We start from the raw sequence: 17,307 nt of genomic DNA, 5'->3' as shown, positions 1-17,307 counted from the left end.
AGCAGGGCATGAAGAAAAGCAAATGACTCAGGATCAGAGAAAAGTTGTTCGAGCGACAGCTTGACATGTAGGAGCACCAGCAAAACAAAGTGCTAAGTGCAGCTCACAAGAGGCAAATCCTGACTCCAGTTTACCTAAACAACTTGAAATTGCCCTAAGAAACGCATCTTTGTATAAAGGATATTTGTGGCAACCCCCTCCCCAATCTAATTGTTTGCGTATGTGTGTATAGTGCCTGGGGGCCAACAGACATGCCGTCTTCCATAAGATACAACAGACTGTGACTACATCTTGGCACGTGCATGAATGGTGCTGTGATGGGTTTCCCATGGATCAGGTTCTCATGAAAGAATTGTCGTTTTCAAATTGCTCTCCACCAATCCAATCGACCATCTGAAGGTTGCTTCATGGGATTAGAGAAAGCAAAGCACATTGAACCAGGCTGTGCATCATCAGATAGGCTGTTTAGGTAAAGGACCATGAATGGTCTACAAAGGTCACTCCTAGACTTGCCAACTAGATACAAAGTAGCAAGAAACCATTCCCACACCCGCTCTAAAGAATAAGATGTCTTAAAGGGCCAATGGCAATATCCAGATGTCAGCGCTATGCTTATGCGACTGTTTATTTCTGTTCTCTGAATGGCAAAAGAATGGACAATACTGCCCAATACTCTCAGGTATCTGCCCATGGACAGATGCCATATGTGGCTATACATGTGTATGGTCACCTTTCTACTGTCCCCTTCATACAGACTGAACAAAGTGTTGAAGAGCTGCTGCAGCTCCTCTTCCTTTCTTCGAGTGCCGATGCACTGTACCCTTGATGCATGAGCAGACCGCAAAATGACTATCACATGATTAGTCAAATCAGCCTCTCCAGTCCCAGCATAATTGTCCAGATGATCAGACAAGGTTGATATCAGCCCTACCAAATGTGGGCATACCTAACCATCTTACAGATAACTCATGTGCTACAGCAGATCAAGCACAATGGATAGTATGGCCACCTTCACTCAACGTATGATTGGCCACACACATGACCGCGCAATTTTGTGTATTCATGCAAAATAAAGGGGAACAAAAAAGTAAGAATAATCATATTGTAACACTTGCAAAGGCATAAATCCCATTCCTTGGTAGAACATCTTCTCCTTTGTGGTTATATCCTATCTACAATGTTCTCTCAAATCGCTCATCTCAAGGCCGACCGCCAAGGAGAAAAACGGCCACTACTATGATCAAAGATTACGACAGTGCCTTAGCACCGATATCACTGGCACTTCATTTTTTTTTTTCGTTTAGTGTATCTTTATTAATGTTACAAAATATGCAAATAAGAGCAGTGTGTACGGCTAGAGGCAACCATCCAAATATCCTTCTATTGAAAAAAATACTTGTCTTTAGAGACCATTTCTAGAGCGTGTCCAGTCAACTTTCTATAGTATTGAATTCTGCATAGTCCGCTAGTAGGCCGTTAGTCCCAGCTATGATCCTTGGCTACGGATTAGAATTTTGACTATACGGAGCATCAGAGATGGGCAGCCTAAAAACAAGCGAAGATATACGAAGTGATGAGGCCGTCTTTTCTGCCATGAAAAAGTCACCCTTCAGTCCAACAACTGAAGAGACCTCTACAGTGTTGCCAATTCTAATGCCAAATCCAATTGGATACTATGGGGGGGAATTCACAAAAGTGTCGGTAAATAAGTAACCCAGAAGTGGCGGTCGACAAATTCATAAAATGTCGTATGAACGGCAAATTCACAAAGGCAGATGTTACCATCTTTGAATGTCTCGTAAGTCTGTCAATTTTCTAAAACGTCGTATATCTTTTCATCGTACAAACGACATTTACCAAGACTTTTTAAAAGACAATTTGACTGACATTTTCATTTTGGAGAGCCTAAAGTGTCTGAAAAATTATCGGCAAAAAAATGAGTTTACGAGTAATTCATAAAAATGTCGGGAAAAGTGGCGCAGAAAAAAACCACGCCCACTTTTAACACCACTAATTCAAAAGTGTCGTACATGTCGGAAAATTGGCGGAGAAATGCTCTGTGAATCTGTCGGCTGTTGCTACGACACTTTCTACGACATTTTTTCGTTCCCGACACTTTTGAGAATTCCGCCCTATGTCCGTTCTTACTTAATCCTAGCTATTTAAGTGAAAAAAAAAATTACAAGAAGTAGTATTCCGAATTGCGGGGGCAGGGGAAGTATTTGGCAAATTATCCAGAAGCCCCATTGCAATAAAAACATTATGTTTACCGAGTTGCCTTTAACTGGTCTGGGCGAGAAATGGAAAATCTACAGCTACTAATTGGCTTCAACTGCGAATAAACAAGAACACTGCCAGTTCAGATCTCTAATAGTTTAATAGCAAGCATACCATATAGAATATTTGGGACACTTTATATATTTGTTTGTTTTTTTTTTTTGTTTTTTTTAAATACACAACTTTTATATCTGTGCAGTGTTGGGAGGAAAAAAAAAAAAAAGTTTAAAGCAACACTGGCTCCTAAACCACGTGTATGTAAATTAAAAAAAAATATATATATGTATTTAAAAAAAAAAATTCAGACAGACATCGTAGGTACTAAACATTATTCAAGTAAAATTCCCTAACAGTTAATGACATTAAAAGTGTGCAAAACTGCAAAACGCATTTGTAATAGAATGTATACGACTAAAAATAAACCTGCTGACTTGTGACCGGAACCCAATTCATCGCGCCGGTTTGCCTTTTTTTTTTATAGATTAAATCGATAGAATCACATTGAAATATCCTGTGCATCATTTAAAAAAAAAAAATGGATGTTGAATGGAGAGAATAAGGGAAGGAAAAGGAAACTAAAAGTATTGACATATGTTGGAAATGAATGCAATAACTAGGTTAAGCGATGAGTGAATTATCACTCTCTGCACCAGATTGTACCACTGACCTTGGTTACGGGGGGAGATTGAGCAGCCATTAAGATGGAGGAATGGGGGGGGGGAAATGCAAATGTTTATTATTTTTCTTGAATACGTCTCAGGGTGCCTTGGAATCTATCCGGAAAAGTTGCGGTTTCTTGTGTTCCTGACTCTTTGCATATGGACGTTCCTGTACCTCGATGCTCAATCGCTTCCTATTAGCTGCCCTTTCTAGCACCATTTTGCTTTAATAATAAAAAATATATATATATATAAATGCACAAAAATGAAGCAGCGACAGGACAATTCCTTATTACGTTCAGGATGAATTTCTCATAGCATGCGAAAGAAAAGGCTGGAGATGCCACGCAGTGAATGCAGTTGCGTTACTACAAGCATTTCCATCTAACACATCGGTTTTTTTCCCCCCTACGCCAAAACCCTCTCGGCAAAACGTTGACCTATTGCCGCGCTACTTTCGGAGAGCCAGGTATTGCACAGGATTCATTTTTAGTTGGTGACACAACACAAAAATAAAGGCATGATTGCTAAGTATACAAATCTCCACTTTCAACAAAAAACCTGGAATAAAATGGGAAAGTGCCATCTTTATTTAGCCTAATTAAGATATACATGTCCTTAGACATGAAAAGGGTATATACATAACAATGCTACGTAACCTTTTTCGTTTAGATTTATGTCGTCTTAAATTTGTTTGTTTTTTTCTTGCTTCTCTTTTCGTTTTGGACAGTAGTGCCATTACACCTCGCTGGCAGAATATTGGTCAAGGAATAGATTGTGTCTGACACAACGTCACATGCCATTTAAAAAGGTCCTTTTTTCAGTTTATTCAAGTTTGCATTCGTCTGTGGTTTTCCCTCGATTTAAAAAAAAAAATGTAAAAAAAAAAAAAAAAAAACTGGGGAATAAAAGGAGAAAAAAAAAAAAAAAAAAAAACAACAAAAACCCTCTTCAGACTTTTGTAATTTGTGTGATCTGATCTTCATCAAAAGGTTCATTCTCTGGATCAGAGTCAGTGGTGTCAGAATATCGATAATGATCAGGTTCATTGTCACTAACATCCGGCGTTACGGAGGTCGAGCTGCTCGCTTCGGAGTTTGAAGATTCTTCTACGGTCTTGGTGAAAAATAGCTTCACCTGTGGTGGGAAAGAGAAAGAAGTGTCAGGGTTTCACGTCCGAATATTAGAACAAAGCTGGCTCGTTACATTTATCTCTGGATTCTGCAGGGGCGAGTTTTGCTCTGTGCGAGGAAGGGGCATATCCCCTATAAGTCTGTACGTGTGAGCAGTTCTGCTTAAGGGAGATCAGATGTGCGGAGTTTAGTCGCCCAGCGACAAACTCCTTTTCTTCGGGCAACTAATCTCCCCGAACTGCCTTCAAGCAGGCTAGAATGAAAATCGCCGGCGGGATGGCAATTGGAGCGCTTCGTTTTCTGAAGACGCCCGACGTTTCCATATGAGGCAACTTCGAAAAATGAAGCACTCTGATTGCCATACCGCCAGCGATTTTCATTCTAGCCGGCTTGAAGGCAGTTCGGCGAGATTAGTCGCCTGAAAAGATGAGATCTGTAGCCGGGTGACAAATCTCCCCAAATCTGACCGTGTGTCTCTGCCTTTAAGGAGAAGGAAAGGCACTTTCTAGTTGGGGGTGCCCAAACTTAGGCCACAGCCAATGATGATGTCCTTATCTGAATCCCCGGGCGGTGTCCTATCCACCAGGAAAACCTGCACCTGGCCCGGGGTGAAGTTCGTCTGTTATGTACCGAACGTATAGATGTAATCCAATCTTTCCTTATTCTGTTAAATATCCTGTTTTGTTCAGAACACTTCACAAGAAAAACGACTTCTGCTTTAATATTTTTTAATAGCCAGCACTTTCTCTCACAAAAAGTATAGCTTCTTCGTTGCTTACTCAACTTGCCGGGAAGTAATGTAAAAGTTCAACTCCTCGGTTTATTGCGTGCTCGCTTTATATTTTCATGAATATAACTCTGGGCCCCGGAGAGGCCCAGTTTCAAAGTACAAGGCATAAAAGTTTGGTAAAATACAATCAAACTAAGGGAAGTTTCCTCTTACATATTATATATTGCTGCCAAAGTAAAACTCAGATTCCTGTCTTTCCTTTAATTAAAGGACGCATATTAGACAGGCCCACTCGCTCCACCGCCTAACCCCTGTGCCTCTGCCATACACAGATCTGAAAATTTTTTTCTAAACTCCAAGATGGGCGGGGGAATCCGAGTCTGTGGCGCTGTTACCAGCCCTACTGACTAGTGTGACCACCTCATCGAAGGTGGCTCCTCATCAACGTCAGCCACACCATCTTCTCCTAAAAGAAATAACTAATTGCATACCTGTATTGAGTGATGAACGCAAATAGTGATATATAAGATAAAGTTGACTTTTGATGAAGAACATAAGAAGAAACGAATGGAAAATTTCCCAATAACATCATATTGTCTATATTGAATGTGAATACCCAGAAAATTCAGAGCGACCAGGCAATAAAATAGATATCCAAGATCTATAATTATTACCCATGCAGACCCAAAAGATCTGTGTCTATCTCGTGTGCCATCTTGGAGAGGAAATCCTTATCAACTTTTAGAGAAAAACAGGTAACAAATAAATCAGTAACAATCTGCTGAGATTGGCCCGCAAATGTATTGCAGTGGGATTATTTAGGGGGAAAAAAAAAGTGATGGTCGCGCTGTTGGGGGAACCCCCAACCCTTTTTTTTGTTGTCTGGGGATTGTATTTGAAAAAAAAAATTGATGTGGGAGGGGTTTCTGCGCCCCCACCAGGGGTATTAACCAATTTGTTAAATTTTAGTTTTTGTCATTTTAGTTGAATTGGCTTGGTTAAAAAAAGAAATTATTGTTTTTTTTTTATTTGTGTCCCCAAAGCCCAGAACTGTTGTTTAGATTATAAGATCTGGCGGGGGGGGAAAAGGGGGGGGCACCTTGCTTATAGAATTTTGTTAACCAAGATAATGTTTTTTGTTAGATTTTTCTTTCCCCCAGTTTAAACAACTGTAGCCACGAAACAAATATATTTGAACAAAGGATGATGAAGGGGTTAAAAGAACCAAGGGTTATGGTGGGGGGGTGGGGGGGGGGGGAAACCAGGTGTACAAAGGGTTTTTACTGGGTTTTTATTTAACGGTGGGACAGGAGGGAAAAAGAAGGGAAGGATTTTTTGTTTCCAAAATTTTTCCGCCAAAGGGGGGTAAGGGAAAATATTTGGATTATTCTTGGAATAAAAAATAAAAAGAAGCCTACTTTGTTTTTTTTTCTTGCGTTTCCAAACTTTATTGTGTGTTGTGACCTTAAGTGTTTTAGGGGGGTTCTGAAGCGGTAGATAGAAGTTTTTTTTTTTTCCGCAGGGGGGGGGCCCCCCTTTCTTGAAAAGCCCCAGATTCAAAAAGGTTTATAGGGGCCAAGATGGGGTGGATTTTGTTCAAACCGGATTTGGTTGGGGAACCCCCCCCCCCCACAAAACAAAAAGGGGGCTCTGTGTTAGGGTTGTTTTAGGGGGGGGGGGGGGACTGGATTTAATTACTTGTTTTTGGCTTAAAGACGCACTTTGTACAAGTTGTAGATATTGAATTAGAGTATAAGCGTTATTTTGTTCCATTTAAAATTGCGATGTCTGTATTTGTTACTTTTGTAAAGAAAGATTTAAGACCCCAAGAAAACTTGTTCATGAACCAGAGTGATTACAGTTTTTTTTCATAGTTATTTTATTTTTTATAAAAAGCAAAGCCAAAAAATTGTGGGGGGACCCACGCTGCTGGGCGGATTAATTAAATGGATAAAGTTAAAAAGAAACCACATGTTTTTTTGTTATTCTTTGTTCTCACATCTAATGTGTGATATTGTACAACATCACTTCAGCCAGTGGCTCATAGTAACACTGAGAGAGCGAAAAATGGCAGAGAGCTGAAATGAATCTGCGCAAAGGGCCATATAAAAAATATGGCACAGAAATTACTAACTCTACAGAGACAAACTCTAAATTGTTGTGTCTCCTTTATATATCATGGTGTTCCAAAAAGAGAGCTGCTAGGACAGGGCCAAGGTTGCAGTTGTATTAGACACCGCCGCATAAACGGTTTTACCGATTGATATCTGGCGATGAGTGCGGGCAGAATGGCGATCGGGCATGTTAGAAAATCCTGTCGGATTGCGGCTGCATCTTTTCGTTTATGTGGTCCTGCAATCCAACCTCCCGTTTTGCCTCGTTGGATCCTAGGGCCCACGATCGGATCAGCCCGATATTGCCCATCTCAATGTGGGCATATCGGGGAGAGATCCGCTCGTTTGGCGACATCGCCAAACTAGTGGCTCTCTCTGTCTATGGCCACCTTAAGGGTAAAATGCTCTTCGCCACAGAATATTAAAGGCATGTTTGTGAAAGGGCGATCAAATGTTTTCAAGTAGGGATGCAACGAATCCACTATTTGGGATTTGGCCGAATCCCCGGTGAAAGATTCGGCCCGAATACCGAACCGAATCCTGATTTGCATATCCAAATTAGGGGAAGGAAAGGAAAAAGTGGGGGAAAAAATCTTTTGTGACAAAGTCACATGATTTCCCTACCCGCCCCTAATTTACATATGCAAATTAGGATTCAGTTCAGTCAGGCACAAGGATTCGGCCGAATCCAATCCTGCTGAAATAGGCCAAATCCCGAACCGAATCCTAGATTCGCTGCATCCCTAGTTTCAAGCTCTAAAAATAAGCCGCCACTCATTAGGGAATACTGCGGGAAGCCGACTGAATGCCAATATGATATTTACTACCGGCCTCCAGCCAATGTAGGACACTGAGCAGGTAATCTGCCGGTGCAGCTTCTGCCAGCATGGAAGCCTCAATGTGATCAGCGGCACCACTATGTATTGCAGTTCAGTCAACTGCCAGAATGTTTGATTTCTGCAACTCCGCCATGCAACTAGTAAGGGGCCCATTTATCAAAAGACTGGAGAAAAATATATCAAAGTTAATGTTGCCAATAGCAACCAATCAGATCGTTGCTTTTGTTTCCTAAATAGTAGGCGACTGTCGAAAGCTAACCGCCGATTGGTTGCTACAGGCAACATCGCTCAGTAAATGTCAGCTGCTCCAGAGGGTTTCTCAAGTGTCAGCCCTTAGTTTCAACAATCATTTATGTCTTCCAGCTCACAAGGATATTAACACTTACTTTGAAGTTTGGGGAAAATAATCTGTTGGCTTTGTCTTTGTTAGCTTTGTCTAGGTCGTTTTTAGTTAAAGCGAGGGTGAGATATTCCTTGTCGTTATCTGAACGTTCTGTACTGTAGATGCCGTCAAGCTCCTGCTCCCCAACTAACGTTCCATTTTCTACTTTTTCTGAATACTCTTCCGGTCCTGGTATGAAGAATGTGTTTACCCAAAAATGGAACATCTTTTCCTAAAAAAGAAATGAATAAAAAGAATGAATATATAGTATGTATACACGTTATATACAAAGTCTTCCCAGTAATAGTCGTTTATTGTGCGTGTAGGACCCATGAATGGCATTTGACCTCTGTTTAAACGAAACACTAAAAGCTTTGTATTGTGAGTTCTCATCTATGCAGAGGAGGCCCTCCAGCACTGCAGGACCCTGAATGGACATTTCCAGAGATACAATGGAGCTTGTTTGTATGAAATCTATAAACATTAGAAACAAACAAGTGCAGAACAAATGGACAAAATAGATTTTTTTTTCTGGTTACTGATCCTTAAAAGAAAATACACTGGATTACTTTTAGTAAATCTGACTGACCATGGGCGGGACACAAAAGAATTTTAACATGTTGTAACTATGCAGAGGCAGGTGCACATCAGTTAATAGAGCTGCTCCAGCAGAATTCTGCCATGAAATCTGTTTCTCAAAAGAGCAAACAGATTTTTTTATATTTAATTTTGAAATCTGACATGGGGCTAGACATATTGTCAGTTTTCCAGTTGTCCCCAGTCATGTAACTTGTGCTCAGATGACCTTCAGTCTAGGGATGCACCGAATCCAGGATTTGGTTAGGGATTCGGCCTTTTTCAGCAGGATTCGGCCGAATCCTTCTGCCTGGCCGAACCAAATCCAAATTAGCATATGCAAATTAGGGGAGGGAAATCGCGGGACTTTTTTTCACAAAACAAGGAAGTAAAAAATGTTTTCCCCTTCCAACCCCTAATTTACATATGCAAATTAGGATTCGGATTTGGTTCGGTATTCGGCCGAATCTTCCGCGAAGGATTCGGTGGTTCGGCTGAATCCAAAAAAAACTGGATTCCGTGCATTCCTACTTCAGTCACTCTTTTCTGCAAGTTGGAGTGATATCACCCCCCCAGCAGCCTAACAACAGAACAATGGGAAGGTAACCAGATAGCAGCTCCCTAACACAAGATAACAGCTGCCTGGCAGATCTAAGAACAACACTCAATAGTAAAATCCAGGTCCCACTGAGACACATTCAGTTACATTGAGTAGGAGAAACAACAGCCTGCCAGAAAGCAGTTCCATCCTAAAGTGCTGGCTCTTTCTGAAATCACATGACCAGGCAAAATGACCTGAGATGCACCTACACACCAATATTACAACTAAATACACTTGTTGGTTCAGGAATGACATTTTATATTGTAGAGTGAATTATTTGCAGTGTAAACAGTGTCATTTAGAAATCAAAACTACATCATAAAAATCATGACAGAATCCTTTTAAAGGAAAAGTTAAAACTAAGTAAGCTTTAACAGAAAGGTCTATATAAATACACCAGTAACCACTCAAAGTAATGCTGCTCTGAGTCTTCTGTCAAAAGAAACACCACCTTTCTTTCCTTCTATTGTGTACTCATGGGCTTCTGTATAGACTTCCTGTTTTCAGCTTAAACCTCCAGGGCTAGGGCTTGAGCATGCTCAGTTTGCTCCTCTCCCTCCCCCCATTATCTGCTGTGATCTGAGCCCAGTGCTCAGTGAACAGGGAGAGACTCGGGCAGGAAGTGATGTCACACCAAGCTAATATGGCAGCTGCTACCCTAAACAGAAAGCTATTTTCTATATTTACTCAGGTATGGTAAAACATTCTACAGAATAAATATAGTTATAGCTTGCACTATTGTGGCTAATCTATTGGCAATAAAATGCCTCGGTAGCTTCCCTTCTCCTTTAACTTGTTTATGGGCCCTGTTTATAGATACTTAAAGGACAAGTCAACCTTACTGTTTGAGCCAGTAATAGAAAGTGGCAGACTCTTGAGATAATTTAAGGGGGTTGTTCACCTGTAAATTAACTGTTAGTATGATGTAGAGAGTGATATTCTGAGACCATTTGTAATTGCTTTTCATTTTTTATTATTTGTGGTTTTTGACTTATTTAGCTTTTTATTCAGCAGCTCTGACCTTTTTTGATAAAGGTATATTGGCAAGTTGCTTAGAATTATGTTTTCTATTACTAGGCAATTTTTAATGTTGGGCTTGACTTGCCCTTTAAGGCAGCCAATCACAGGACAACGGTCATGTATGTGCCGCCATAGCAACAATGTTTAGCCTAAAGTGCTGCCAAGAGGCCGCGATCTACACATAGTGATGAGCAAATTTTTAGACGAGAACAGGAAAGCGTCGCTCATCACGATCTACAGATAACGAAGACCATGTAACGGGCACCTTTCATGACTTCAAGTGGATTAATAAAAAATAAGCTACAATATTGCACACAAGGGAGTTGAACTTGGTATTAGTTCCCACAGTTCAGGGGTCGGCCTTAAACGAGTGCGTGTCTCCGTTTCACAGGTCGTGTGTAAATATTTAATTCATGTGCCAGAGCAGAAGTAGCGCTGATAAGGGCCGGCCATGTATAGTTAATTACAGCTTAACGTCATGCAAATCACTCGACAGATGCAAACGTTCACATCGTTATACGGACTGAACACACAATTAATAGCTGCACTGCCTCCATCCAGCTAATCAAAAATGAAAAACTGGAAAGCAGACTGTCCATAAGAAAAACGGCTTTATTTGCGGAAAAAAAAAGGGTTACAAAATCTAATCATTTGCCCTACGCGTTTCGACCGTGGAACGTCCTTCATTAGGGGCACAAAAATGAAACAAACAAATAAAAAAAAAGCTGGACGAACGTAATGCGAAGAACATTTTGATACTGGTCTTTCTCTGTGTTGCATTGTGACATCACTAGTAGGGATGGGCGACGTCAATGTTTATTGGTCACAGGCAGATCCATAGTAATCTCATTCTTTGGTTTGATGCACTATATTGCCTTTTATGTCACTTCTTCTCATATGCAATACACAGTGTGATGAAACGCTTTTGCGTTCCACAATATCCCTCGTAGTACTCGCACTAGACAGGAAGTAACAACGCTGTGGAACGCATTTGTGTTCCGAATTATCTCCCAGAATACACTGGTATGCCTGACGAGCTTACAGGAAGCGCTAATGATGTCATAATGCAACACAGAGAAAGACAGGCATAAAAACATTCACATTATGTTCGTTCTGCCATTTATTATTTGTAGGAATGCACCAAATCCAGGATTCGGTTGGGGATTCAGACTTTTTCAGCAGGATTCGGATCGGTATTTTGCCTTTTTCAGCAGGATTTTGGTTCGTGATTTGGCCTTTCAGTAGGATTTTGGTTGGGATTCTGCCTTTTTTCGGAAGGATTCTGTTCGGGATTGGGCTTTTTTCAGCAGGATTCGGATCGGGATTCTGCCTTTTTCAGCAGGATTTTGGTTCGTGATTTGGCCTTTCAGTAGGATTTTGGTTTAGGATTCGACCTTTTTCCGAAGGATTGGGCTTTTTTAAGCAGGATTCCGATCGGTATTTGGCCTTTTTCAGCAGGATTCGGCCGAATCCTTCTGCCCGGCTGAACCGAAAACGAATTTGCATATGCAAATTAGGATTGCGTTCGGTATTCGCCCGAATCTTTCGCAAAGGATTTGGGGGTTCGGCCGAATCCAAAATAGTGGACTCAGAGCATCCCTAATTATTTGTTTCATTTTCGTGCCCCTGATGAAGACCATTCCAAGTTCGAAATGCGTAGGGCAAACTATTTGATTTTTTTTTACCCCTTCTTTTTGGCAAATAAAAGTTTTTTCTTATGGAGAGTCTGCTATCCAGTTTTTCATTTTTGATTATACACATTTTTGGAGACTCCAGTTGGATTAGCACCTCACATTGTAATAGGGTGCGCAACTTCTAACCTGTTTTGTAGTTTTCTTGTATTATTCATCCAACTAATAATTATGCCTGGGTACCATACCCAAAGCTGCCATATTGCTTGGTGGCACAAAAAGTAAAAAAAAAAGGCCTGACACCATGAAAAAACACATTGTTTATCGGTATGTGAATATAATACCAGCATGTTTATAAAGACTAAAAACCCACACCGACCTTTTTCATGACTTTGTTCTGTTTGTGGAAAAATTCTACCTTGATGTCCCCGCAAACAGGCAAAGGCTGGGGGAAATCAAAATACATTAACTTCTCTGCTCGCTTGGGACCTGCCGTTGATGTGAAGATCTTGACTTTCAGCTGGTAAACCACAAACTGGGGATCTAGGAGAAAATAATAATGATATCTTAGATGGGATCAAGTACAAGTTACTGTTTTATTATTACACAGAAAAAGGAAATCATTTTAAAAAAAAATTAGAATTATTTGATTATAGTGGGAGACAAACTTTCCATAATTCAGAGCTTTCTGGATAACGAATTTTATACCTGTAGTAACAGGCAGGACACGCTGCAATACAAGCCCAGCTTATTTGGCTCCTGGTGAATAATGTGCAGCCTGTATTCTGTGTTAGGCTTTAGTTCTCCTTTACAAACAGAATGGATTTTTGTCCTAGTATAAGGTCATCACATTGACAGTAGAGATGCCCCAGTAGCTCCCCATCTTCTTTTCAGACCATTCAAAGCACAAACTATGGGCTGCTGTCACTTACTGAGCTTAGAGATCCCTAATATTTTCACAAAATTTGGCAGTTTAAAAATCGGCACACTAACAATAAGTCCCACAATACTGGATACTGACGGGGGAGGGTGATTATCTAGGGTAGTAGGTAGGGGTTTTTCTTTTTGTGGGGGTTTAGTTCTTTAAAGGAGAACTAAACCCTAAAAATTAATGTGGCTAAAAATGTCATGCTTTATATAGTGAACTTATTGCACGAGGCTAAAGTTTGAGCTTGTCAATAGCAGCAATGATCCAGGACTTCAAACTTGTCACAGGGGGTCACCATCTTGGAAAGTGTCTGTGACACTCACATGCTCAGTGGGCTCTGATTGGCTGTTGAGAAGCTAAGCTTAGGGCTCGTCACTAATTATCCAGCAGAAAATGAGCTTCCCTGGCTGTAATATAAGCTGATGCTACAGGTTTGCTGATTATTCAATTCTGATGCTAATTGCACTGGTTTCTGTGCTGCCATGTAGTAATTATGTGTATTAATTACTAATCAGCCTTATATTGTGACATTTCTATTCTATGTGTACTGTATATTGTGAGTGGCTCCCTAAGCTCAGTAAGTGACAGCAGCACAGAGCATGTGCAGTGAATCAGCAGAAAAGAAGATGGGGAGCTACTGGGGCATCTTTGGAGACACAGATCTTTACTGCTAAAGGGTTGTGGTTGCCTTGGGCTGGTACAGAAGCACAAAACATCATGTACAACAGGGATCCCCAACCTTTTGAACCTGTGAGCAACATTCAGACGTAAAAGGAGTTGGGGAGCAACACTAGCATGAAAATGTTCTTGGGGTGCCAAAGAAGTGCTGTGATTGGCCATTTAGTAGCCCCTATGAGGATTGTCAACCTACATTGAGACTCTGTTTGGCAGTACACCTGGTTTTTATACAACCAAAACTTGTCCCCAAGCCTGGAATTAAAAAATAAGCTCCTGCTTTGAGGCCACTGGGAGCAACATACAAGGGGTTGGAGAGCAACATGTTGCTCACGAGCTACTGGTTGGGGATCACTGATGTACAACATTTCTAGCTACTGCTTTAGTTAGGGTTTAGTTCTCCTTTAACGTGCTAAGCTTAGCTCAGGCCAGAACACACTGAGCATGTGACTGACAAGATCCAAAATGGGGGCTAATTTGAAGGCATTATTAGGGTTATAGGGCTGCTAAACCACTAGGCTAGTATCACTATATAAAATACAGGCTTTACAGACTGTTTTAGGCTTTGGTTCGCCTTTAACAATCTTATGAGAACAACTTAAAGGAAATGATTCAGCCGCCACTTGGTGAAGCTGCCAGTGAGAGAGAGAAGTATTTCTGGCAGTTTGGCAACAAAAATAGGTACAAATGTGCAGCTTTAGACTGGAGAGACTGGTTACAGCTTTTGTTAGGAGAAGGAGTGTTTTTTTGTTTACACAGGAACAAAGCCCCGTTTGAATTCTATTGACGTCCTGGAGTTTTATACGCGGCTTGCACCCCAGCAGAAAATAAAAACAGGTTTTACTATAAAGAGAGTCAGCAGATGCGAAGGGATCGGATGCCCAAGGAAAAGAATGGACATTTACATAATTAAAGGGCCCTGGACACCGGGTTAAATGGGTCGGGTTTTATTGCCTAGTTACCAAATCGACTGAATAATTGTCCTTGTTTACAAGCAGGAAAATCTCACCCACCTGCTTCTCTGGCCTTGATACATAATCAAATGGGACTGTCACAGCTCTAGCTGCATTCCACCAAGGAGATATATATATATATATATATATACACAGGTATGGGACCTGTTATCCAGAATGCTCGGCACCTGGGGCTTTATGGATAATGGATCTTTCTGTAATTTGGATCTTCATACCTTAACTCTACTAGAAAATCATATAAACATTAAATAAGCCCAATAGGCTGGTTTTGCCTCCAATAGGGATTAATTATTTCTTGGTTGGGATCAAGTACAAGCTACTGTTTTATTATTACAGAGAAAAAGGAAATCAATTTCTGAGCTTTATGGATATAAATATATAGAGATAAATATATATATATATACACACACACACAATATACAAAAGCCATAAATATCCTTTAACTGATATCCTTAATAAACGGCTCTTAGTGATGTCATCCATTATGATTTTTAAAAATCTGGATTATTTGGATAACATGGAGTCTATGGGAGACGGCCTTTCCATAATTCGGAGCTTTCTGGATTAGGAGTTTCCTGATAACGGATCCTATACAAATACATATATATATATATATATATATATATATATATATAATAAACAAAAGCCATGAATATCCTTTAAATGATATCCTTAAAGGTGTGGTTCACCTTTAAAGTAACTTTTAGTATGTTCTAGAGTGGCCAATTCTAAACAACTTTGCAATTGTTTTTCATTATTTTTTTTTTAGTTATTTGCCTTTTTGCCTGACTCTCTGCAGCTTTCAAATGGGCATCGCTGACCCCTTCTAAAAAGCAAATGCTCTGTAAAGCTACACATTAAGTGGCAGATTTATCAACGTTCGAGGTGAATTTTTGAAGTTAAAAACTCAGAATTCCAAGCTATTTTTTTGTGTACTTTCAATTCGAAATTCAACCCTTGATAAATAAGCACCTAATTTTTATTACTACTTTTTATTCCTCATCCTTCTATTCAGGCCTCTCCTTTTCATATTCAAGTCTCTTAATCAAATCAGTGCATGGTTGCTAGGGGAATTGGGACCCTAGCTACCAGATTGCTTAAAATGCTAATCGAAGAGCTGCTGAATAAAAAGCACAATCAAAAACCTTAAATAATAAAAAACAAAAAACAATTGCAAATTGTCTCAGAATATCCCTCTCTACATCATACTAACAGTTAACTCAAAGCCAAACAACCCCTTTAATAAACGGCTCTTAGTGATGTCATCAGTTATAAATGGAGCTGTCATTTCAGTCACGGCTCACTAAAACTTGTGTATTATAATAAAGTACCCCTTGTTAAAAAATATAAGGATAGTAGAAGTAACCTCGGAGGCTGAAGGAAATCCTCTGTGACTTATAATTAGGGATGCACCGAATCCACCATTTTGGATTCGCCCGAACCCCCAAATACTGAACCGAATTTGCATATGCAAATTAGGGGTGGGATGGGGAAACATTTTCTACTTCCTTGTTTTGTGACAAAAAGTCACGCAATTTCCCTTCCCATCCCTAATTTGCATATGCAAATTAGGATTTCGGTTCGGTCGGGCAGAAGGATTTGGCTGAATCTGAATCCTGCTGAAAAAGGCAGAATCCTGGTCGAATCCCGAACCAAATCTAATACTAATAATATCCTTATATTTTACAGTAGGGGGTACTTTATTCAATATAAATATATATATATATATATATATATATATCTATATATCTCTCTAGCTAATGGCATGTTTGGAAATCAGCACACAGATAAGAAGGTCAAAAGTCAGACATAACTGGAGATTCCAAACACTATATGAAAATAATCAGTTGTGCTTCTCTCTAGAGTAACTCAAGTCCCATCGCTACTATTCGTTGACTATGGGCCTCCACCCTTTTAATTCAAAGGTGCAAAGATTGGGCGGATAACAAGGTTGCACCCAGGAATCAGTTGACAGGTTAGCGGCTGTGTGAAGTGGCAGCTTAGGTGTCAAGCAGGTGTAGAGAAGAGCCCGAGGAGTGCGGTTACTCAGGAAGGGCGGGTGCAGCAAAGTAAGTGGAGCAAAGTCAGAATAAAACCACAGCAGCATGTGCACAATAAATACCGAGTGCAGCGGAGCCTTGTGGTGTTAGATAAAGGCAAAGTAAACAATCAGTTTACCGGAGCTCTTATTGAACACGTACAGATCTAATTGGGAATATTTGGGGACTATGGTTTAGTGAACTGCAATAAAAACTGAACAAGAAGAGAAAAGTATTATAGAGAGACAGCTGTGATGCCAAACCCACATTTTCTATCCGTTCCCCAATAAGATCATACCACAGCCTGGCCGTGTTACTCAATTTGCTTTACGAGACAGGACTATAGACAGAACTACTCACAGCTTGTGGGAAGAGGAGTAACTAGCAATCAGCAGACCCTGTGGGACCCAGTAAGGAAACCCATTCAGCTCCCTGACCGGTCTCAATAATTTCAGAAGATGGTCTCTGTAACGCTACGTCACACTACCTTCTTGGCTATAACACAACGGGAGGACTACGGGTGATAAGATTCTGTTTAGACAATCAATAACACAGAATTTTATAGTACAGGTATGGGACCGGTTATCCAAAATGCTTGAGACCTGCCATTTTCCGGATAACAGATCTTTCCGTAATTTGGATCTTCATACCTTAAGTCTACTACAAAATCATGTAAACATTAAATAAACCCAATAGGCTGGTTTTGCTTCCAATAAGGATTAATTATAT

The 17,307-nt window shown here is 40.3% G+C and overlaps 1 protein-coding gene across 1 annotated transcript in view; it reads right to left on the bottom strand.

The window, feature by feature from the left end:
* Nucleotides 1-3,887: 3,887 nt before the first annotated feature.
* The window catches only part of pten.L (phosphatase and tensin homolog L homeolog), a gene marked incomplete at its 5' end in the record, with an annotated part of 34,568 nt that continues 21,148 nt past the window's right edge, over nt 3,888-17,307 (bottom strand). Inside the window, 3 exon segments of the mRNA NM_001090362.1 lie at nt 3,888-4,073; nt 8,139-8,366; nt 12,342-12,505. Of these exon segments, the coding sequence (NP_001083831.1) occupies nt 3,888-4,073; nt 8,139-8,366; nt 12,342-12,505 (578 nt within the window).

This window comes from Xenopus laevis, chromosome 7L (genome assembly GCF_017654675.1).
Source record: "Xenopus laevis strain J_2021 chromosome 7L, Xenopus_laevis_v10.1, whole genome shotgun sequence".
NCBI classification, from domain to species: Eukaryota; Metazoa; Chordata; class Amphibia; order Anura; family Pipidae; genus Xenopus; species Xenopus laevis.
This window is presented reverse-complemented; position numbering and strand designations above follow the sequence as displayed.